The sequence below is a fragment of the Tamandua tetradactyla genome, chromosome 7, assembly GCF_023851605.1.
Source record: "Tamandua tetradactyla isolate mTamTet1 chromosome 7, mTamTet1.pri, whole genome shotgun sequence".
NCBI classification, from domain to species: domain Eukaryota; kingdom Metazoa; phylum Chordata; class Mammalia; order Pilosa; family Myrmecophagidae; genus Tamandua; species Tamandua tetradactyla.
Genome location: NC_135333.1, coordinates 112,424,346 through 112,449,254, shown reverse-complemented (window position 1 = coordinate 112,449,254; position 24,909 = coordinate 112,424,346). Strand labels below are relative to the sequence as shown.

The 24,909-nt window shown below is 38.3% G+C and overlaps 1 protein-coding gene across 9 annotated transcripts in view; it reads left to right on the top strand.

The window, feature by feature from the left end:
- SLC11A2 (solute carrier family 11 member 2) overlaps positions 1–24,909 on the top strand; it is a 100,618-nt gene that overhangs the window by 16,787 nt on the left and 58,922 nt on the right. For 2 of the 9 annotated variants that reach the window (XM_077170899.1, XM_077170895.1), the window contains exons 5-17: positions 223–342; positions 6,019–6,125; positions 7,362–7,432; positions 7,531–7,598; positions 8,703–8,858; positions 9,690–9,848; positions 10,656–10,742; positions 11,498–11,617; positions 11,744–11,893; positions 12,433–12,506; positions 13,065–13,218; positions 15,039–15,092; positions 20,113–24,898. In XM_077170899.1, coding sequence (XP_077027014.1) covers positions 223–342; positions 6,019–6,125; positions 7,362–7,432; positions 7,531–7,598; positions 8,703–8,858; positions 9,690–9,848; positions 10,656–10,742; positions 11,498–11,617; positions 11,744–11,893; positions 12,433–12,506; positions 13,065–13,218; positions 15,039–15,092; positions 20,113–20,190 — 1,398 coding nt within the window. In that variant the 3' untranslated portion in view covers positions 20,191–24,898. Of the gene's footprint in view, positions 1–222; positions 343–6,018; positions 6,126–7,361; positions 7,433–7,530; positions 7,599–8,702; positions 8,859–9,689; positions 9,849–10,655; positions 10,743–11,497; positions 11,618–11,743; positions 11,894–12,432; positions 12,507–13,064; positions 13,219–15,038; positions 15,180–20,112; positions 24,899–24,909 lie in introns of those variants that run through there. The other 7 variants (XM_077170901.1, XM_077170898.1, XM_077170892.1 and 4 more) reach the window with 5 other exon arrangements.

Below are 24,909 nucleotides of genomic sequence, written 5' to 3'. Positions count from 1 at the left end.
ACAAAGGAAGTATTTACCGTGTTCACAGATGGGAGATATTAAAGCTCAGAAATGTTCAAGGTGACTTAGCAGGTCACATGCAGAACTTGATTGAGCTCCAGTCATTAGATTCCTAAACTGGGTTCTTTCCTGAATGTAGTGTTTCCCATTTACATTGCTAAACAAACAAACAAAAACCCAGTTGTCTTCTGAGTGTCATGTGAGAATTTTGTTGTTTTCTAGTTGCTGTGGGTCCTTCTGTTGGCCACCATCGTAGGGCTCCTGCTCCAGCGCCTTGCAGCTAGACTGGGAGTGGTCACTGGGCTGCATCTCGCTGAAGTGTGTCATCGACAGTATCCCAAGGTGAGCAGTGGACTGTGTTGTTTGTTCGTTCACCGTATCATAGGAAACTGTCTGGCAATAAGTGCTGGCCCCACTGCATACTGAGACAGTGGAGGAGTTGGGAGTCAGAGCCCTGAGACTGGGAGTCCCAAGGAAAATTCTTCAATCCCTCTTGTTGCCAAGCCACATTTCTCCCTGCCTTGAAAATCCAACTGGAGATTCATTTTTTTCCCAGAAATTTCCTTGGAAAAATTCTGTTTGAGTAAACATTTACCATTCATCCTACCAGCATCTAGCCACATTTGGATCATAGTGGGTGCTCTTGCTAAGTACTGTTAGTCAGGCATCCATGTAATTTCACTGGTTTGCTATATTGTTTGTATTTTTTTTTTCTTTTTTACTTGACTTTGTCTCATCACTTTGAAAAAAATAACATCTTTTTCCTTTTTATCGCAGACTAAATGTGGCAGGATTTTTGGATTTGCTAATAATTATTTTTCAATTTACCTTAACCCTGGGGTTTACACTTTCCTGTTCTGACCTTTACAGCTCCCTTCTAGACATTTTGGTCCTTTCTTACTCCCACCTAAGGCAGGAATTAACACTATGTCTGGAAGATATTTTTAACCTTGCTTCATCTTTAGATGAGATACTAGTTTTACCTCTAGTTTGGCCTAAGTGTTTAATCTCCTTTCACTGCCATGAGCAATAAGTATCCTTGTCTGCTCTTCAAAAAATGTTTATCACTTTTGTAATTTAGAATTTCTTTTAGTTTATCTTTCTGCAGGTATTTTTTTTTAGAGTTAAACCAGGTTTTGACTCCTTTACTGATCCTGATTGATTCTTAGCTTAATTTCTCTATCAGTAAAATGGGAGAAAATAATGCCTGTCCAGTAGGGTTGCTGCAAAATTTAAGAAGATAATGTACATAAAATGCAGAGTACAATGTCTTCTCATACACAGTAGGAACCTCCCTAAATATTAATTTAGTTCTCTACTTTTCTGCCTTTTATATCATCCCTAATATGGAAAGCAAGGCTTTACAAAATGTTTTTTTTTTAACTTTTTTTATTATATAATATAACATATATAAAAAGCAATAGTTTTCAAAGCACTCTTAAACAAGTAGTTATAGTTTGTCGTGGGCTATCATACGATCCTCTCTGATTTTTCCTTCTAGCTGCTCCAGAATATAGGAGCCTAGAAGGAATAAATATTTTTTTTATCATCACAATTGACTTTTTTCTTCTTTTTTGTGAAAAATAACATATATACAAAAAAGCAATAAATTTCAAAGCACAGCACCGTAGTTAGTTGTAAAAAATATTCAAGTTTGGCATGGGTTACAATTCCACAATTTTAGGTTTTTACTTCTAGCTGTTCTAAAATACTGGAGACTAAAAGAGATATCAATTTAAATGATTCAGCATTCATATTCATTTGTTAAATCCTGTCTTCTCTGTAAAACTCCACCATCACCTTTGATCTTTCTGTCCCTTTAGAGGTGTTTAGGCTATGGAAGCATATGTCAATAATATCAGGTAGAGAGAGGGAACTATCTGATGTTCTGGAGAGGCTGGGCCTCTAGGTTTCAGGACTTATCTGGTCCAGGTACCCATCTGGACTGGAAAGTTACTCTAGTGCATGGAACCCTTGTGGAATCTGATATATCTTTCTGCAGGTATTTTAACAATTGTTTTTAGTAACAAGAAATTTTTGGGAAATAGATGTTTTTCCTGACCTCAGTGAGCCAACATTAACTAAATTTGTCTTTCAGCTGAATTGTTTGGCCAGATTAGTTTCCTACTTTGTATGACCTCACCTAGTTCTGACCACTTTTTCCTGCAGTCCTTTGCATATCTGTTCTTTTCCCCTTGCTATGTATTACCACATTAAAGATGACCACTCAGCTTTTTCATGTTTATCTCCTCAGTTAAAAGACAAATCATTCTCTTTTCTCTTCTGAACCCACTTTTAAAAAAATTTATTATTTTTATTTAAAAAATTAAATGAAAAGACAACTGGTAATCCTGTTCTTTAGAAGTGTTCTGTCAGCTTAATTGAGAATAGTATAGAATTGACATTATGAGACTTTAATAGACTGAGTGGTTCTAAATTAGGAAGAATTTGTGACAATGGGGATAGTTTCCTGATGGTTGATTATTTAAAAATCTACATTACCATAGTTGAAAATTTTCTTTGAAACTAGTCGTATATAACAGAAAAAAGTCCTGTTTGCCTGGTTTGAAAATCATAACCAATAAAACATGCCTTTTTCTTTTGCCAAATGTAATATAAGAGAAGGGAAAGTTTTTATGATGATTTACTGACTGAAAAGAATTCTTCGTCTTTGGAAATTGGACAAGCCTTGATGGCATTAAAAGCCTTCGTGGGTTCACTTCAGGTTTAGGGCTTAGTTTAATATCCTTCTTCATTTACAGGATTGAAACACTCTTAATGAGTTGTCTCTGTGTTTGTTCTTCGTTTTTTTGAATGAATTGTCCTAAGGGCATTTGAATAGAGTATAGTCTCGCTTAAAAAGTGTGCCCGAATCCATTTTTGATCATATTCACATCTTTTATTTCCTCTAAAAAGAACTTTTTTTTTACTGTGAGCAATTGCAAAGCAATTATTTATGAACAGGGAGTCTCATCTTTTGATCATATTCACATCTTTTATTTCCTCTAAAAAGAACTTTTTTTTTTTTTTTTTTTTTTTTAAAGGAAAGACAGAGAGAAGGAAGGAAGGATAGAAGGAAGGAAGGAAGGAAGAAAGGGAAACATTTTCTTGTTTTATTGTATTCTGTTTCTCCGTTTTTGTTACATGGGCTGGGGCCGGGAATCGAACCGAGGTCCTCCGGCATAGCAGGCAAGCACTTTGCCCGCTGAGCCACCGCGGCCCGCCCAAGAACTTTTTTTTGACTGTGAGCAATTGCAAAGCAATTATTTATGAACAGGGAGTCTCATCTCCAAAGAGATGAGCTCCCCATTTAGATTTTCAGTCTGTTTATATACATAATCCACCTAGAGGAGTCCCAAATGGGAAATTGTGGTGATTGGTCGATTTTTTTCCATCTCTTCTGCTGTGTCTTTCATTCCCATAAGTTCTGTGATTTGTTTTTTCGGACTTTCCATTTCTTCTTTTTGTTGACCCCATGCCTTCTTTATGTCCTCCCTCAATTTATTGATTTGGTTTTTGAAGAGGTTTTCCATTTCTGTTTGTATATTCAGAATTAGTTGTCTCAGCTCCTGTATGTCATTTGAGCTATTGGTTTGTTCCTTTGACTGGGCCATATCTTCAATTTTCCTGGTGTGATTTGTTATTTTTTGCTGGCGTCTGGGTATTTAATCAGATTTCCCTGAGTGTGGGACCCAGCAGGTTGAAAGACTTTCCTGTGAAGTCTCTGGGCTCTGTTTTTCTTATCCTGCCCAGTATGTGGTGCTTGTCTGTCTGTGGGTCCCACCAGCAAAAGATGTTGTGGCTCCTTTAACTTTGGAAGACTCTCGCTGCTGGGTGTGTGGTGGAGACAGAGGAAAGGTTGTAGGTTGGTGTAACGGCTTCAAGTTGTGAAGTCCTGGAATCTGAATTCCTTGAGAGAGGGATTCCACCTGAGTTGCGTTTCACCCCTCCCACAGGGAAGGTTCAGGTGGTAGAGAGCCCTGAAAGCAGCCTGTTTCTGCGTTACAACCTGTGTAATCCGAGCGCTGAGCCCAGAGGCAACGAAGCCTCCATAGAAACAGCCGCAGAAGGCTCTGTTTCGCCCCCTTTCCTCTTTTTCAGTTAGCCCAATAGGCGACTTCCGCCTTGATCAGTTTTGCCTGAGCTGAGGGCCTATTTTTAGTAGTCAGAAGTTGTTTATTAATGCCACTATTGGTGTTAGGTTGGACTCAGTCTCTACTACTGTTGGAGACTCTTTCCTTTCCCTCTGGGAAGTCGTCTGTGGGGGAGGGGCGCCGGCCGCCGCGGCTTGGGGACCGCTGATCTGAGGCTCCCAGCCGGCCCGGGAAGCTGCATGTGTGGAAGGGGCTCCGGTCGCCGGCCGCTGCAGCTTGGGGAACCACTGATCCGAGGCTCCCAGCTGGCCCAGGAAGCCGCGCGTGGGGGGAGGGGCTCCGGTCGCCGGCCGCCGCGGCTTGGGCAACTGCTGTTCCGAGGCTCCCAGCCGGCCTGGGAAGCCACATGTGGGAGGGCCGCCGTGGCTTGGGGAACCGCCGATCCGAGGCTCCCAGCCGGCCCGGGAAGCCACGTGTGTGGAAGGGGCTTAGGTCGCCGGCCACTGCGGCTTGGGGAACCGCCGCTCTGAGGCTCCCAGCTGGCCCTGGAAGCCGCACGTGGGGGAGGGGCGCCGGCCGCCACGGCTTGGGGAACCGCCGATCTGAAGCTCCCAGCTGGCCCAGGAAGGAGGGAGGGAGGGGCTCCGGCCGCCAGCCGCCGCGGCCTGGGGAAGTGCGCGCCTCTCAGGGACCTCACCGCAGTGGAGTCTCTTAGCTGGTCCAGCCGTTCCAGAATGGGGCACACTGTGTGTCTGGTCTCTGTCGTGACTCCGGGAGCTGTTCTGTACTGTTTCTAGTTCTTTATTAGTTGTTCTGGAGGCGGAACTAAGACCCGCGCGCCTTACTAAGCCGCCATCTTCTTGGTTGATTTTTTATTGTGATATATACAAAACAGCAATAAATTTCAAAGTACATGATAACAAGTAGTTATAGAACAGATTTCAGAGTTTGATATGGGTTACTGTTCCACAATTTAAGGTTTTTCCTTCTAGCTGCTCCAAGACACTGGAGACTAAAACAAATATCAATATACTGATTCAGTAGTTATACTCGATTTGTTAAATGCTGTCTTCTCTGTAGTAACTCTTCCTTCTCCTTTGATCCTTCTCCCAATCTTTAGGGGTGTTAGGGCTATGCCCATTATAACTTTTTCATTTTGAAAAGGGGTGTCTATAATTTTGACTAGGGGGGATGGAACTGGTTGATGTTCTTGGAGAGGCTGGCCCCTCTGGGTTTCAGGACTTACCTGGAGGTTGTAGGTTTCTGGAAAACCTTAGTATGTGAAACTATCTGTAAACTTGAAGATAGCGCCCCAGGGGTTTTTTTAGAGTTAACAGGAATGGTTTTGATTGGGGTTTGGTAAACTGTGGTAATTAGCAGAATCTAGCTGAAGCTCACATAACAGTATCTTCCAGAATAGCCTCTCTTATTCTTGTTTGAACTCTCTTAGCCAGTGATACCTTATTTTGTTCCATTTCTTTACCCCCTTTTGGTCAGGATGGCTTTGTCGATCCCATCATGCCGTGGCCAGGCTTATCCCTGGGAGTCATGAACCATGTTGGCAGGGAGAATTTTACCCATGAATCCTCTAAAACTTTTAAGACTGCTTTTAGGCAGGCAGTTAAGCCACTGGCTTTACCCAGTTGCACTCTTTAATGGAAAGGAAAGCAAAAAGTCAGAATCAGTTGCTGTCTGCCCTTTTTTACAGACTCAGCTGCCTGGAGGCACATGTGCCTTCTCTACCAAACCATAGGACAGTGATGAGCCAAGTGGAGTCAAATTCTAGTTCTTTGTCTCTAGCCTGGAGGCTTACAAAGGACTGTTTATTGGTCTAATGCTAAAATATATATGAATTCCAGAACGTCTGGGGAACCTCTTAGAAATGATTAATCAGAGTCACATCTTTCTACTGTTTTGTGTTTAGGTCCCTCGAATTATACTGTGGCTGATGGTGGAATTAGCTATCATTGGATCAGATATGCAAGAAGTCATTGGCTCAGCTATTGCCATCAATCTCCTGTCTGTGGGAAGGTGAGGGGGTTTTCCTTCCTCTAATCAATTTTTTACTAGATTTCATAGCAAATATAAAAACAAAAAAATCGAAATCATTTTCTGTTTTTAAGATTCAGCTCAAGTATTCTTCTGTGGAACATTTCTAGAACTGCATTGCTCTCAGCAGACACAGGCTCTACAACTTCCAAATTCCCTGTGACGGGTTATACATACCTTTATTGCAGAATGAGTGGCATTTTAAATTATAATTATTAATTTGTATATTTATCCCAGTAGATAATGAGCTCTTTTTTTTTTTATGGGTTACAATTCCACAATTTTAGGTTTTTGTTTCTAGCTGCTCTAAGGTACTGAAGATTAAAAAGAAATATCAGTATAATGATTTAGCAATCATACTCATTTGTTAAACCCAACCTTCTCTGTATAACTCCACCATCACCTTTGATCTTTCTCTTATTCTTTATGGGTATTTGGGCTATGCCCACACTAAATTTTCTATGTTGGAAGGGGCTGTCAATAATATAAGCTAAGGGGATAGAACTAGTTGATGTTCTGGAAAGGCTGGCCCCTCTGCATTTTAGGAGTTATCTGGTCCAGGGACCCATCTGGAGGTTGTAAGTTTCTGGAAAGTTACCCTAGTATGTGGAACCTTTGTAGAATCTTACGTAATGCCCTAGATATTCTTTAGGATGGACAGGAATGGTTTTGGTTGGGGTTTGGCAAGTTATGATAGTAGCAGTGTCTAACTGAAGCTTGCATTAGAGTGACCTCCAGAGTAGCCCCTCAACTCTGTTTGAACTCTCTCAGCTGCTAATACCTTATTTGTTACACTTCTTTTCCCCTAAACAGGAAAGGATAGCATTGTTGATCCCATGGTGCCAGGGCCAGACTCATCCCTGGGTTATCCCCACCCCACAAGGGAGATTTTCATCCCAGAATGTCATGTCCCATGTAGCAGGGAGGACAATGGTTTCACTTGATAGTGAGCTCTTTGAGGGTATAACTCTTACTTTTGATATTTGTATCCTAAATGTCTGACACATGATAGACTTAATCAGAGTTTGAATGAATGTAATTAAGTTGGTGCTATAATCCTAGAAGTCCAGGAAATTTTCAGCCTACTTTCCTACCACTGTCCTTTTTTACTAAGTGTTAACTTCTCCAAGTGTTTAGTATCAGGAGGGCTGTTGGGAAGAAGGGATTTCCCAGTATTTCCTTTCTTTCCAATAATCTTCTTTTTTATCTTTGACCTAGGGTTCCTCTATGGGGTGGAGTTCTCATCACCATTGCAGATACCTTTGTATTTCTCTTTTTGGACAAATATGGTAAGGAGAGTGGTAATGGAGGGGTAAGTCAAAGGTATAGCTGCCCCTTGCTGAGGGGGGTACCTTCTGTGAACTCCCTGCTGCATTTTTCCCTCTAGGCTTGCGGAAACTAGAAGCATTCTTTGGATTTCTCATCACCATTATGGCTTTCACCTTTGGATATGAGGCAAGTGTTACAGGCAGTTCATTAGTTTTTTAAGACAAGTTGTGTGTTTTTGTTTTGTTTTTACTCTTTATAAAAGACAATTGTAATGCTGGGATGATTTAGTTCTATCAGCTGTGTCAAAAAAAAGCCAGTTCAGTCCTGGGCCCATTTAAAAGAAATATGATCTATAGCAAAGATTAATGTCCAGAAAGGCTTCCAGGGACTCCTGAGTAAAAAATGACTAGACTTTCTAGGCTTTTCTGAACTAGACTTCTTGGTCTCAAGTTGACCATCTTGTGCCAGCCTTAGAGAGGGTTGGGAGGAGGTTGCAGTCATCTTCCAGTGTTATTCTTGGCTACTAACTTTGGGGAGGTTCTTTTTTTCCCCTCGTCCTGGTTTATACTAACTGCAGCTTGAACCACCCTGTTTTGGGACAATTAATGAGCTCTAGGGGATGTAAATAGATATTTCCTCATGCATGCCCCATTAGACACACTCTGTGGTCACGGCCATTATATGTAGTGGTAGTACCTTTCTAACTGTTATAAACTGATTTCTATTTGCTGGTTTGGCTGAAGTTTAAAAAATACGTATATCTCATCTATAACTAGATTGTCTAGCTTGGTCTAAGGCTTCCAAGAGAAATAGTGAACCAGGGGAAAGTTTATATGAGAAGTGTTTATGAGTGAGTTTCTTACTATACACTAGTGGAAAACTGAAGTGCTTTTCAGATGAATGTAGGTAAACAGAAGCTTGATAAACATGGTTAATCAACAAGTGACTACATTCTTGGCCTTGTCTCCTAAGAGTTATGGTGAAGCTTTTAACAGTAAGATCCTTAGCAACCACTTTATTTCATTAGAATATTAATTACATTTTACACACATCCATTTTGTATTTCTTAACATGTAAAATATCTGGATACCCTAGTCCTGAATCTAATTCTCTGTCCCTTAGCATGATTCTCTTATTGTTTCTTGGCTTTTTGATGATTCTGTATTCCTCATTAATCTAGGTAGTTGTTGAGGAAGGGGTTTTAAAGAATAAAGGATGCTGAGCATTCTCTAGTACTGTGTTACTCTCCCATCTCTAGTATAGGCTTATAGTTCTTATGTTGGTTTGTAGTATGTTACAGTGAAACCTGACCAGAGCCAGGTGCTCAAGGGCATGTTCGTACCATCCTGTTCAGACTGTGACACCCCACAAATCGAGCAGGCTGTGGGCATCGTGGGAGCTGTCATCATGCCACACAACATGTATTTGCATTCTGCCTTAGTCAAGGTGAGCACAACCCTTATCTCAGTGGCCTCCTATTAGTTCATTGGAGCATTTCCTGTAATTGCAGCATACACAAACTTATTTCACAACATTTGGAGCCCTGAAGGAGCAAAATATTTTTCCAAGACTGGACATTTATAAACTCCATATACATTTACTCTGTCATTAACACCAAGGTGACCAGAGATTATTGACCCCACAGAGAAATGGGACCTAAAGCCCTTCAAAAATAGCATGAAAGTACATCAACCCTCTTTGTTTAAATCCAAAAAGCCTGAGTTAGCCTTGTGGAGGTCAAGAGTAAAGTAGCCCAACCAGCCTTTTACCAACCAATCTTACACAGTTTTTCACTGGGAGATTTCAGAACTGTTATAGTTAGAGACCTTTTTAATTAGTGTTATACACCCCATAGGACTGAAATCAAGTTGTTTTTTTGTAGGTCAGCGGTCTTTCTAGCCCCAGTAACTAATAGTTTAATAGTCATGTAGTCACCATTCCTTATTTGGGAAATAAACCCTTAGTTCAGAGGGTCAAAAAAGCCTTAACCACTTAGTGAGCTAGGAAGTAAGCAAGTGTTAGATCCCTCACCTTTCATCTGGTCAGTTTTTTGCCTCTAAATCCTTTAGCTTGGGCAGGCCACTGTGGCTCAGCAGGCAGAGTTCTCACCTGCCATGCCGGAGACCCAGGTTCTATTCTCAGTGCCTGCCCATGTCAAAAAAAAAATGATAATAATAATAATAAATAAATCCTTTAGCTGACTCCAAAATCATGAAATACTACTAGGAAACTTATTCCAGCTGGTCAAGATAATGACTGCTCCTGTTCTCTCTCTAGTCCAGACAAGTTAACCGGGCCAGTAAGCGGGAAGTTCAAGAAGCGAATAAATACTTTTTCATTGAATCCTGCATTGCTCTCTTTGTTTCCTTCATCATCAACGTCTTTGTCGTCTCAGTCTTTGCTGAGGCTTTTTTTGAGAAAACCAACAAGCAAGTGGTAAGTAAGCCAGGGTCATGGGTTGTGGTGAATAGTAGAGAAGGTAAAGGGAAGACTGGAATGGGGTATGATATAACAATGATTTGGAGCTCAGGGGAAATGAATCTCTACCCTCAGTTCTGCTCCCAGTCATTGTGTACCAGTTAGGGTCTGTGATCTTGAGGGCTGACCAATCCTGGACCTGTCTTTCCTACCTTTTTACTGGGAAGGGAAATTGCTACAGAGTCAATATTCCTTCATTCTGTTGTACTAGTGGCTTTACATCTATTTGACTCTGTCATCCTCTTCTGTTTCCTGTACATCAGCTTCTGCCTGACTGCCTGCCTGCCAAACCAGTCATTTGGTAATGAGTACAGGTTGTAAGGAGAAATAAACAGAAAACATACTTGTGGCTAAGCCAGACTTTGTTTTGTCTTTTTGAATTCTGTGTCCTCTTGATTCCCAATTGCTTCTAGTTTTGAGCTTTATGACCTCTGTTTTCCATCTATATGACCTCTGATGTCTTTGATTAAGGTCTCCCTATTCTGGGCTTCCTCTCATGTTTGAAGCTACTTAAGGACCTCTCCTCCTGTCATTGTTTAAAACTACCCAGAGTTCTTTTACCATGCACACTCAAACCCAGTAAATGTTTTTTATTATGAAGAAAGACAAGTGACATTGCTGCTAGTTTTTGCCCATATCACAATTTGTATCCAGTTTTTGATTTCTAGCCTAATCTCATAGATAACTTGTATAATCTGTAGGAGAGCTCTTGTCTTGTTCTTGACTCTAAAATAAAAGCTGCTCCTAAACTGCTTTGGATTTTAGGTTGCAATGTGTAGAAACACCAGCAGTCCCCATACCAACCTTTTTCCTGATGATAACTCAACACTGACTGTTGACATCTACAAAGGGGTAAGCATTCTCAAATTTGTGATGTTCTCTTCTGGACCATGTTCTTGGCTTATTACCTGGTCTTTTTTGAGAGTTCACAGAGCATCTTACCTTTGGAGTGTCATTTATTTTAGCTGTCGAGATGTCATACAGCATTTTGGATTACATAGGAGGGAATAGAGGATGAACTGAAAAGATGGATTGTAAACCAGCAATTCCTAAACTGATGTTGATAAAATATTGTTCTACAGATGTTAATAAGGGTGTTCTAAAGAAAGTATTCCTATTAAAGAGGTCTTTACTAGGGCTTCTCAGTCCCTTTGTGCTGGTTACATTATCAGTCTCTAAGGGTGGAATATATAGTGGTTGGCATTTGCTAGATTTCTTTGACCTTTTCTGTGCTCTACTATTATCATTTTCCAGAAGAGTGGTATGCTAAAGAATACAACTTGGGAAATGCTGGTACAGATTTTTGTCTTTTTTTAGTATTTAAAACATGGGTCAAGGATAAAAGCATTAGGGGCTTGAAAAAGAGAACTAAGCTGAGCAATGAAGGGATTTTCTGAAAAACTTAGACTGAAAGCCTTTAGAATGAGAGCAGGGCCTGAGTCTAGCTGCTTGGATAATGCTCAGTCTATCACTTGGTGTGTGTGTGTGTGTATGGGGGGGGCGGGTGCACAGTGAAGAAGAAGGGGCTGCCATAGAGAAATGCTGTTTTGGGTGTTGTCTAAGCAGATCATTGACATAAACATATCTTTTCTCTTTGCCTATCCCAGGGTGTTGTGCTGGGATGTTACTTTGGGCCTGCAGCACTCTACATCTGGGCAGTGGGGATCCTGGCTGCAGGACAGAGTTCCACCATGACAGGAACCTATTCTGGCCAGTTTGTCATGGAGGTATATGCTATTTTGACTAAAATGAAATAGATGGGGAGGGCATAGTCTTTTTGTTACTTCTTATTTATCCTGAACCTCCCTAAACTTTTTTCTGGACTTTAATCTTGCTCCCATGTTTTCTTCCAGGGTTTCCTGAATCTAAAATGGTCACGCTTTGCCCGAGTGATTCTGACCCGCTCTATTGCCATCATCCCAACTCTATTTGTTGCTGTCTTCCAAGACGTAGAGCATCTGACAGGGATGAATGACTTCCTAAATGTGCTGCAGAGCTTACAGGTGAGAGGGGAGCTGGGGAAACATATCCCATTTACTCAGGAGCATCAGGAACGGCCTTTGGGTATCAAGCCAAGTGCTGGGTTCTGGGGGGAAATTGAGAGAAAGGGGGAAGGATGGTATTGGTCTGTAGTAAATAAATATATGTGAAATCCATCCTTGGCATCTAAAGCCTTTTAGAAATGACTTGTTTTTTTAAGCCTGTTGAACAGCAAAATAATGAGCCATAATTGCATACAGAGAACAAAATAACAGTTCATTAATCCAAGCAAACATTTATTAACTGAGCACAGGGCACTGTGCTAGGTACTATGGAAGTTAAAGCAATCAAGGCAGATACAAATATTTCTAAAGAAACACTCATAAATGATTCTAGGTTAATAACAGCTCTGCAAATTTCAGGCTGATACTGTCAGGGTGATAAGAATAGTCATTTCTCATCAAGTAGATGAGGCAAGGTTTGTTTGCCTATGGCTAATAGTGTTGCTCTCTGGAGTGATATGTGGATCCCAGTGAACCTGATTTTAATTGTTTTTTTCCAGCTTCCCTTTGCTCTCATACCCATCCTCACATTTACCAGCTTGCGGCCAGTAATGAGTGACTTTGCCAACGGAATGTGAGTGTACTCTTCCTTAGTTCCCCAAAGGGGCTGCTGATGTGTGGGGGAAGGGTATCTGCATCAAACAGGCCAGTCAGAAAAATGAGTCATATAGGGAAACTGTTTTGAGAGGTGATTGCTGGAGCTTCTTCCTCATTCGTTGCCTTAAAAATGGAGACTGAATCAAATAATGGAGAGAAAATTAAGTTTTCATTTTTGGAAAAATAATTTAGCTTTTAGGGCTTTAACTCTTGAACTTTAGCCACTGAAGTTTAAAGAACTTTAATTCTATGTAAAGTGATCCTAATGAATTTGAAATGGCTTGTTACATTTCTAGAGACTGTCATGAAAGCTACTTAAATATTAGGAATTATTGATGGTATTTTTTTTTCTTCTCTCTCCTTATCAGTATCTAATCTCAAAGTAAGCCTAATCTGGGATATATTAAAAACCATTTTATTAGTTTATTTTGAAATGCATCTTACTCCTCTGTCCTGTACAACCCACAAGGCACAGTTTCCTGTTGTCTAGTTAGGTTGGACTAGTCCTCCAGTGACTGTGCTGGTTCTTTTACAGAGGCTGGCGGATTGCAGGCGGGATCTTGGTCCTTATCGTCTGTTCCATCAACATGTATTTTGTGGTGGTTTATGTCCAGGAACTAGGGCATGTCGCCTTGTATGTGGTGGCGGCTGTGGTCAGCGTGGCTTATCTGAGCTTTGTTTTCTATTTGGTAAGTTCATTCTGGAGGGGCCAGAGGCACAGATATTTGGTATGGTAGAGGTGGATGCTCAACATCATTAGCCATTAGGAAATGCTAATCAAAACCATGAGATACCATTTTGCAACCTCTAGAATGGCTATTATTTTTTTTAAAAAAAGGCTCAGAAAACAATGTTAAATTTTTTGAGCTTGGTAACTATTAAATATGGTTATAGAAATGAATACTTTTGTTTTTAGGAAATATACATAGAAGTATTAAATATGCAAGGAGAGTGATGTATACAATCTACTCTCAAAGGTTTAGAAAATGGATAGAAAAATGGAATGACTAGCATTCAGAAATAAAGGGGCCTAAAAGAGTACATAGAAATCTATCTTTCAGATTATTGAGACAATTTATTTGAAATTGTCAAATCAGCTATTAATGCAAAGCAAAATTCCTAACCATAAAATTTATTTTAGTTTTTCTAAGCTCTGTCATTTTTCTGTTTCTGTCACTCCCATTTGGGTGCTAATCTTAATAATTCCTTACAACAGAGTGTAGTATATTCGAGGAACAGAAGGAAGCAGTGGAGAGAGTTGAGAATAGTCAGTACAAGATGGAGCTGGAGAAGGGGGCTATACAATGAAATTAAGAGCTTTGGGGTGGGACATGTGGGTTCCCAGCCCGGCTGTATCACTTAATGCCTCTTCTAAAGAAGTAAGGAAATCATGATACTCTCTCATTGGATTATTCTGTAGACATTAAAAAAAAAACAAAAAACCGATGGTTATGAGACCATAGCTATATGGATAGAGAATGCAAAGTTATTTATACTAAAATTATCAGAATATTAAAAAAATTAAAATGTCTAGTGTAAAGAAGGCAAAACAAAAAGTTGTTTAGGGTGGTGGGATTATGGATATAATCTTTTGTTTTCCAAGTTTTCTGTAACATAAGTTATATTAAAAAAACGGCTACAACAAAGTCACCTCCCTGTTCTATGCAAGTATCTTTGAAAAATCCAAGGGTGGGGATTAAGAAAGAGCAGAATATGTCATATTTGCTTCAGAGAATGGTTAAGGATAGAGACTTGAAACCTGTTGATTTCTAGAATACCTAGTCTGCATGCCAGTCTACCACAGATTAGGTACTGATTGAGCAAATCACTTTAGCGAAAACATCACATATACCTTCTTTTTTTCTTCCCAGTAAACCTTGAGCACATTAAATTTATGCTGATCCTATTGACTTTCTCCAAGGAAACCCAAGTAACTGAATAAGTCCTTGACAGGAATTATTTTTAAAATCTGCTGTAGAAGTTAGGGGAATACTTTCTTCATGTGAATTGGCTATGAAGGTGCGAGATTGTCTTCATCTTTTAGGCTAAGGGCTGATTCTAGAGTTGGGTTACTGGTGTGTACCTGCAAAACACGAATCTCAGAGCAGCACAGGAGCTTATTCCAGCTGTGTTAGTAGGTGAGTCATTTCTCCCTCAATTTGAGCATGCCTGAAAGGTGAGAAATGGAGTAGGACTAAAGGCAAAGTTGTCTTTAGGGAACTCCCAGTCTGATAAAGGCAACAAACCACAAGCATAAAGCAATAGGAAAAGCAGAACTCTGCAATCAGTACTGAAAATAGTATGGAAAAACTTTGTGGAGGACAGCAGGGTCCAAGATGTTTTGAAGAGGGAATGGGATTGGAAGAGTAACTTGTGCAACCTCGAGTGGTAGAACATTAGCAAAGCTGGATATTAGAGGCAGGGAGCAGGTTTTCATCTGTGCAGTGCAGTCTGAGCAGTCATGGTGGACAAGAGGCTGGATGAATGATGACCATATTTTATATTTCAGGGTTGGCAGTGTTTGATTGCACTGGGCATGTCTTTCCTGGAGTGTGGGCAGACGGTAAGCATCTCTAAAGTCCTGCTGACTGAAGAAGCCACCCGTGGCTATATTAAATAAACACTGGATCATTCTGACTGTCCTCCGCAGGTAGCCATCAGAGCCAGTGTGTTTCTATGGTTTACTGTGTGAACATAGCCAAACGTATGTGCTGTTGCACAGAATGCATTTTAGGACTCAGCTGTTTGTTGGGCAAGACTTTGTTTTTCATACATGTTTGAAAATGGAATATTTTTTTTCTGACCTCCTAAACGGAAACTGGATTATGTAGCATTCTTTAAAAAGATGGCATTTGCTGCTATAATCACAACACTAAATCTTTAAGTAGCTGTTCACGGTCTAGCCTGTTTTATTCTTTTGAGAAATAATTCTCTATGCATGCTTCTCCACCAGGCTGTATGATTAAAAAACATTGGATTTGGAAAGTGAAATAGATTTATCATAATACAAACCACAGAATGAGTATGCAAATTTTATCAAAACATAATGGATTTTAAAAGAGTAAGAAATACTTTTCTTATGCATATCTTTTTAATTTATTTTAAAGATAAAAAATGAAATCTCAGTAGAGTTTAAAATTAAGAGACATATACTTCTATTATGTAGTTAATTTTTCAGTGGAAATTAACAGGGGTAAGAAAGCATAAAGAAGGAAGAAAATGGACAAATAGCAAATCTCTCCTTTAGGTAGTGGTTACTAATCACCTAAAGATTTTCCTCAGAGATTAAAAGCTTATCAGGATTTTCTGTGGAGTTCTTATTTGCTAGCACAGTTGATGATGTTTACTCTTGAGAACACATATGGTTGAAAACCTTCACCTTTCTCCTGTCATGAAACTTTGGAGATGGGAAAGGGTCGGGGGAAAAGGACTCGAAAGGCAAAGAAGAGCCATCTGTTTTACTCCTAAAAGAAACCTCGCACCAGAATCATCATGTTTCTGAAGCATCACTCTGCTTCTTGCTCAAGATGATTTGCAAGGCAATCTCAGGAGCTATGGACCTAACCAGTTGCAGAGTTCTCCTTTTCAGCAAGTCAATTAGTGTCACTACAGTTGCAAAGCTCTCAGCAAGGTTGAACTGACCTACCTTTCCAGCTGTTCCCTCAGAGGGAAAAACTTTTGATACCAGATGGTGGAGCTCTGGAGTCAGAGGAAATGAGTATCTTCACCAGGAAGCTGCTGTTCTTATTTCAGCCACTTCTGACATTTTTACATGTGGAGTCTGAGACTATGTGATTATCTCAAATCAAATCATGTTTGTCTTGTGGAGATAATTAATCACCAATGACTGGTGAGAACAATAATGAGAAAGATATTGAGGGGCTTCTCATTTTTGGAGCTTTTCTTCTTGAGTCCTGGTTGATTTATGTTCTCTGTTGGTCTGAGCCCCCAAAACATTATTGCTCATATTTTGCACAGTCAAAAGTGCAGACTAGATGGATTGCCTTTCATAAGGCAAACAACTATTTCACTGACCACACCTTTCTCTTATCCCCCCAAGTAATGTAGTACAGGATCATGAATGATGATACCCCTAACTGTTCCTTCTTATATCCACCCCTCTCCCTCTACCATCATTACCTTAACTCATAAGAACACTTGAAGCTATCGTGAACTGACAACTTAAGCTTTGTCTGGCTGCATTGGGCAAAGGCCACATTTACAAAAAAACCTTTGTAAGGATGGTACAGTAACTTTTACCTTTGCCCGGAGCCTGGATGGGTGCAGTCAGTATCAGATTCACAAACATTTAGAAACCCAGATAAAAGCTGCTAGTATTTTTTTTAAAACTTATTTAAGACTTACAATGATGGAAAATATCATCCAGTTAAATGGCATTTCATAATACTACGTGGGCAGTATTTCACATGTATTAAAAGCCCTCCCATACATTATTCCATTTGATCCTCACAGAGAAAAAGTGTACTTCTGCTAGTATTCTGGGTGCAATAACAATGTTTATAGCTTAAGTCTCCCAGTGCCAGCATGTGCATGATATTTTTGGCAGTGTGTTTGTGTGGAATATTTAAAGATATACAGTTGTTCTTTATGTAAATGGGACCTTGTTCTTAAATGTAACATGGAATAATTGTGCTGCTACAACCATACAGGGAGTTCTTGGCTGTGGGGAAGAGGCACAGTTTGGCTCCTGTGAGGTTCTGCTAGTGGTGTTGAGTGGGTACAACTGCACTTTTAGTGACCATTTAACCGTATGTAAACTTGGTTTTTAATTAAAAATTTTTTTTTCTTTTTCCAATTTGGTTTTCTGGGTATTTTTATTTTTAACTTTGAAAATGCTTTATTGATGGGGTCTCAACTTTGATTCTGAAATACTGAAACATTCACTGCTTCCTGGAATGACATAATAAGCTCACACTGTAAGTGATTATCTCATTAGAAAGGATGGAGAAATAAATGGGCTTAGTCCCTAGAAGACTTGGACTAATGGCAGACACCAAGGCATTAATTTCTATTTATTCCCTTTTCATCCAATTTTGCTGTAGCTAAATATCACATCATTACCATATTAAAAAAATTATTCTTCTATAAGCTGAACCTTTTTCCACATAGAAAAAAGGCTTCTAAATTTTATACATGCTGTCAATAAAAAATACTGTGTTTTTAAAAAGAAACAAAATTATTTAGCTTAAAAAAAAGAATGACCATTTTTGCAGACCTGATAAGAATGGAAATATCGACTCCGTTTAATAAAAATAAAGTTGCAGCTCAGGCACAGTGAACTGCTAGCCCTGTCAGCAGAAGCAGGACGGGCAAATCTAAGTCAGTTCTTGATTTGTCCTAAGTATTAGTAGAACTTCATTTTCCTTTTCTCTGTTGCAAGTTTGCCCTGTTTGTCTTACAGGAGCTGAATACTTTAAGGAACACTATTGAAATAAGCTGGGAAGAATTTTGTTCTTCAGTTATTCTTATTTAGCTCTCCCTTAATTTGGGTTTTATTTCATAAATAAAAGAGGATGCAAAACAGTTTGAAGATCCTGGTTTGAGCGCTGCCCTCTGAAATGCCTTGTGTTCCTTCATTGGGTAGGAACAATGAATGTAAATGTGTCACTCTTGCACTTTAGTTTAGGAACCTTAGTTTATGAAAGGATAAATGGCTAACATTTGTTATTGTGTGTCAGTCTGGTCTGAGAATTCCTATAATCTCGGTCCTTACAACAAAATTCACATTACTAGTAAATGGGCAGTTGGCATTTGAACTTGAGAGGCATAAATTTACAGCCCATGTTTTAATCCACTTCTCATCCCCATATAATATACAGTATACCAACAGGGTTAAGACACCCAGTTTGTTGTTTAGCACAGCAGGATGTAGTTTAAGCATAAGTAATATCAACACATTGAAACATTTGCTTGATGATTCTGATTAATGTTAAAATATGTTTGGGAGTTATGTTTTAGCTCAGAAGTTGCCAGCTGGTAGACTAACTTTGTTTGGCCTGTGCTAAACTAAAAAAATTAAATTTGAATGCTTTTGGCAAGGGTCAAGAATGGGGGTGGGCACTCTATGGTCTTACCACAGCAACAGCTAAGAAGTAAGTTAATATTTACTCATTTACATCACCTGTCTGCCCCTGAAAGTATTTTAGCCCTTTTCCTATGCTATTCAGCCCCAATTTCTTGTTGTTTCAGAGTAACATGACAAACTTCTCCAGTGAAGGAGTTCTGCCTACTAAGTCATCTAAGCAATACACTCTATGGGAATCACAGGACTAATGCAACCCTTGTTACTACATAATGAGGAGGTCCACCAACTTAACTCCCTACTAAGGAAAAGGCAGCAGTAAATTTCAGTGTGTCTGATGACTGCTATTAGTTACTAAAGCCTGAGATATAAGACACTAAAGGGAATAAGCAAGCTGAAATATGAAGATAAAAGTTGAAGTCTGAACAACAGTTTCCCAGCTTTAAAGCCACTGTGACTCAGCATTTTCCTAACCCACTACTTGGAAATAGTTTTCTGTTAGGCACCATTTTGCATACATCATCCTCACAATCGTCAAATCAAGCCTGCGCAGAGCAATTTTTAATGTATTAACATTTATTAAAGACTAACAGGAGATAATTATGTTAGTGTGTTATTCTGCTTGACATTTTCAGATGTCACGTTTATTCTCATTTTACAAATAAGTAGAATAAGGCTCCAAAAAGATACACAGCTTGCTCAGTCAGGAAATGGTAGAGTTGGGGCCTCAATCTAGATTTTCTCAACTTCAGTGACTTTTCCCCTATATCATAATAGGGATGTTAACCTTCCTTTCAGATTTATAGTCTGCATTCTGCATTAACTCACAGGCTGTTAGTGCCAAGGGACAATAATGTTCCTATAAGACTATGTAATGTAGTGTTAAAATGGGACACAATGGTTGTTTTAATCATCGTACATACAAAGAAGAGAAAATGAATAGTAAGAAATATAGCTTCACGTATACCAACACAACCATTTGGGTTCAAGTTTCTGGGGCTAGGACTGGGAATGTTTGCTTTTTAAAAGCAGCCAAGGTAATTTTGATTCAGCCTGACAAACATTTGGAACCCATAGGTCATTACCTCCTCTCTCTGCACATACTGTTTTATGTTTTTGTTTTTTAATGAAAGGCTTTACTCTGCTCAGGTTCCAAAGGATAATGGGGCCAGGATTATAAGGCTCAGGGTTTAGACTGAAATTTGATCTATTATACGCTGCACCAAACTAAAAAACACCAGTCTGGGCTTCCTTTTATTTTAATCACAAGTATAGCAGAATATATCACAAGAATAGTCAAAGTGCCAATTTTGCCGAGGGCAGTTGGCCTTTCTGAATACTTGCAGCCTCTAGCTGTTATTTTACACACCAGAAACCATTCATGTGATTAAAACATTTCTTTTTTGAAATTAAAATCAATATAGCAGTACTGGAAAAAAAAGCCTAACTTGGTGCGCTGATTATAGATACTTAAATGCCAATTTAGATAATTAAAAAACTTGAAAACTGGTCTAACCTTCTTCCATCTTTTTGTCCTTAGTACCATGTTGGATTGACAGCTCAGCCTGAACTCTACCTTCTGAACACCGTGGATTCTGACTCACTTGTATCTAGATGACTGACAGCCAAAGAGACTATTTAAGAACTACTTTCTTTAAGGCCTTTTGTGCCAATTGACCTGTTACATATCTTTGTTAGTTCAGAGGTGAGTTTTGTTCAAACATTTTGAACAAAAGGCAGCTTTCCTCATGGGAAGGGTTTTAAAAACTGACAGCTATTATGTGTAGGTCAGAGAACCACCCATCTTGCATAAGTCATATAGCAGCCAGAGTTAAATGATTGGCCGATGATGGCCGCACACCCCTATGGGCTTGTGTCTTGACTTTTGTACATATATTTATGTGAACCCCGAACATATCAGTTTGGGCAGAGTTTTTAAAATTATATAAAATTGAGAAATCTTTTGTATTTAAAAAAAAATTATTATTCAAATAAATCAGATATTTCTTTGGTTCACAAGTGAGAAAGTAAAGGAAATGAAGCTCTTTTTCAGAATATACTAGTCAAATTGACTACCTTTTAAAATGATGCTTTACTATGCCAGTTAAAGGTCACTGTGATTTTAATCAAATAGAATACATCTTTGGTATCTACTGATACCAGCACATCATTTCTAAAGAAAACATTTCTTCTATTCAGCAATATTTCTTCTATTCACCAAGTGCTTTGTAATTTTTCTTCTCTTTGTTGTAGCTTTCCTAGAATTTTTTCTCTTAGTCTTTAAACTGATCATGGTATTAGCCAAAGCGCTTCATACCTAGTAATAACTAATTCCAGAAACTGTATTTTAACCAATGGTTGGTTTTCCATGTTGCATACTAACTCATCCCATTCTGGTATTCAAATTTTAGGTATAAAGAGAAGAAAATTTTAACATTTAACTTTGTAAATTCCAGCATAAGATAATGGAAGTATCGCTCTTCATTCTAACATTTGATAGTTCTACCAAGTCTTTTGTTCCCATTTTTCACAGTAATATTCCAAACACCATTTCTAGGTCCGAAGTCTATTTCCAGGTGTAGCTAATATTTATATTTATATTGTTGAATCTCTTGGGGAATGCTAAATGTTCATGCCAAGTAGTGTAGTATATTAGAGCTAGACTGGGAGTTAGAAGTCTAGTCCATATGTCACAAACTGCCTATCTACATGTAGGTTACAGTCTTTTTTGTTTTGTTTTGTTTTCTTGTTTTTTTGACTCCTTCTGAAATGGGATTTTTTTCTTTAAAAATTTTAAAAATAAAAATTTATTATTTAAAAAAGGAAAGTTTTCTTATATGTGATTGGAAAAATAGAAGATCTGACAACAGTGGGCCCATATTCCTACATGGAAGTGTATTTGACTAGAACTGAATGACAGCTATCCATTTAAAATGGAATATACTCTGTGGTGGCATCTATCCCATTATTTTTGATATCCTTCTAGTCCCAAAGACATTGAGTCTGCAAACTCTGCAGGTTTTGTAACTTGAGCAAATTAGTTTTATTCTTTCATAAAAGTTGAATATCTGAACTCTCTGCCTTATTTTAAAACATAATACCTTTCAATGAGATATATTTAAGCTTTTTGAAAAAAAATAAATTCAGAAATTGCCTATTTTAAAATTTATAATGGCTTGGTCCTCTAAGTGGTAGGGATTTTTCTAAAATGATACTTTAAAATTCCTTTGGGTCTACTTGAGGAACCCTTGAAACTTTAGCCCTGCAACCAAGATTAGAGTTCTTCTGATCTTAAAATTGAGACTGAATTAATTTGAGTTAGTTATAACCTTTTACTTGGAAAAGAGACTTTTAGAATGAGTTTCAATATTTTGGCTTCATTTTTTCAAGGAAGACAATTCTAGATGAACCAATTTGGTGGATTTCTCCCTCCCCAAGCAATTTCATTTCTCAGTAGATTCATTACCAGAGATTGTTTTAGAAAAAGGAAGAGAGGGAAAAAAATAAAATGGACCTTAATGTCCTTATTTTGCAACTCATGAAAAGGTGAGGGCAGTTGATTAAACCAAGGTTAAGTACTTGTCTGATTTCTGTAGTTCTTCATATCTTGATCAAAAGTTACTAGGAACAAGGCAGGCAATGGTGGCGCAGTGACAGAGTTCTGGCCTGCCATGCTGGAGACCTGGGTTCAATTCCTGGTACCTGCCCATGAAAAAAGAAAAGAAAAAACTTATTAGAAGTGGGTTAGAATTGATAAATTTATCTCTCAGGTCTCCTTTAATAGGAAACTTGACAATGAAGAAACTGAATCATGCTAAAATTAGTTGGGGAAATTGATGTCTAAAGAGTGAGTCTGGGATAAAGTGTTTTACTAAGTTAAGAACATTTAATCATTCTCTAATTTATGGCCTACAACTCTAGATTTCTATATCAGGTATGCTTATGGTAAATATTAATATATTCAATTTTGAGATTAACCTTGTTTTTAACTGAGAAATTACAGACTAAACTGCAAGGCAACAAACTTGTTTATTTGGGGTCTCAGAATTGCAATTCAGAGGACACACATTCAGGTAGCAGTGCAAACTGTGTCCTGTTTGGGGGCTTCCAAGTAAGGATTTTTAAAGAAAGAGATGATTACATAAGTTGTTTGTAAAGAATTATGAGGGTTATTTGAGGCTTTCCAAATGTCCTTCAAATTTGGAAAGCTGATTTCTTTATCTTATCCTTGTTTCATGGCATCCAGATGTCTTCAGAAACATTACTGCTTTTGGTTTTGCATACCTTAGCAGTTTGTGGTATCTGGCTGAGACATGCATAAGAGTAACTCCTGAATGGTGTCCCAACTTCATTTTAAATGTCTTGGCTATAGTAATTCCATTTTGTTTCATCTTTTTTCTTACTAGGTACATACACTCAGATGCTCAGTTCCTGAGATTTACCACTGCAGAGTCAGTTAGTAAAAGGATGCTCTGACAGTGTATACACAGAATATCAGAAAACTTGAATTCAACGATCGGTGATTGACCAGCTGCTTTTACATAACTGTGTGTTGCTCTAACAGAGCCTATCAGAGCATATCTAGGCACATGAAATAGTTTAATTGGCAAGTAAGGCATAAGGAGTTACAGTCTTCATTGAAAGTAGCCTTCTCAATTTCAAACATAACATTAGGCGACCAAAGCTTTACCCAGGAAGTATTTTGCAATTTCAAGTACTGTATCTTATCTATTCATAGGGTCTTCTGCAATGACTCAGGCTGATGTGGGCAAATGAGCATCTTGCATAGGAAGTCCTAACTCTTTTCCAAATAGGATTTTATATCTTAATATAACACAATTGTCATTCTCCCTGCACAGTGACCCTCAATAAATACTTTGCATTACTTTTTTCAAGCAATAAAAATATTACTTGGTGTTCTCAGAATAAGATTAGAAAATTCTGGAACTTATTTGGCTTTATCAGATGAGCTGGTTTCTAATAAACACTCCTGTTAATATATTTTAAATGCTGGGTATATAACAAGCAAGTCGAATCTGATTAGAAATCAGTCAGTCATGCACAGTCAGCATGAAAGTCATGACTTATTCCTATGCCAGTTGTCTTCAGTTTTCCTGACCTTCATGGAACATATTGGATCCAGCTGCTGAACTATTTATTCTAGTGGAATAAAGTAGTTGGACTCTTCTTTCCCTGCCTGTATTTCAAAAGATAGTGTTGATCAAAACACGTGCACTCTGGTTTCTTTAGGAGAGCCTTACAATAGATACAAATGACAGCTTTTAAAATAACTGTCTGTGTCAGTACAGAGAATTGCATACAATACACAGAACTGTGGAGTGATATCTAGAATACATCTTTTCAGATATTCCTTATTGAGGTATTCTTCCTCAAATGCCGGATTCAACCTTTTTGTCAGTTTAAACCTCCACTACAGAAAACATTGAGCTAAATACCACAGATAATTTTATAGTGTAAATAACCTGTATTCTTGATTTTTAGTTAAAAAAAAAAAGTTATTTTGGTTTTCTTTCTTAGTCTTAAAAGTCTTTGTGAGTAAGCCTGAATCAAGAGAGTTATAACTTTCACAAAGTCCAGTTACTTTTCTAGAACCACAGGCTAGTTACAGAGGAGTCTGAGACCACAGATATACTTTTAACATTTAACATCTACCTTTGTTTCTTGTGTTGCCACAGTGTCATACCAGATTAACCATAGCGTTTCTAGATTAAATTCTTTCATTCCCACAACAATATTGCCATCTGGAGGAAAAAGGATTTGTAGCAATTTACCTTTGCATTCCTAGAATCCCTTTCTTGAAGTATAAAATGAATATACAGGTATTTAAATGTTAAGCGTTTATCTTTGTGGTAAAATTGTCAAGTTTCCATATGAGAGTGAGGTACAGGGTGGTAAGCCAATTTTAAATAACAGCATGACCATTCTCTGATGTAATTGTTGGTCATCCTGAAAAGGAATTTCTGAAAGCCTTAATCACCTTACCCTATTTGGGAAGAATTCAGATGAATGTTATATTTCATATGGATATAGAAAAATTTTTCTTCAGCCACTAAACTAATTTTCAGATTTGCTTGGCATATCTTGTTTACTTTTATTAATTAGAAAATAATATAGATTATTTTCTACAATTAACTAGAAAATAAAAAATGTAAAAGTCGGAAAATCATGTCCTAGGTGTTAAAGACTGCAACAGAGAAGATTTTGAATTGGCTATTTATGATTATTAATTTTGAAAATTAACTTCTTAATATTATTTGTCTTAATATTGTGAGAATTGTGATACTTTTGCAGTGTAATTTGCTACATGTTGAAAATT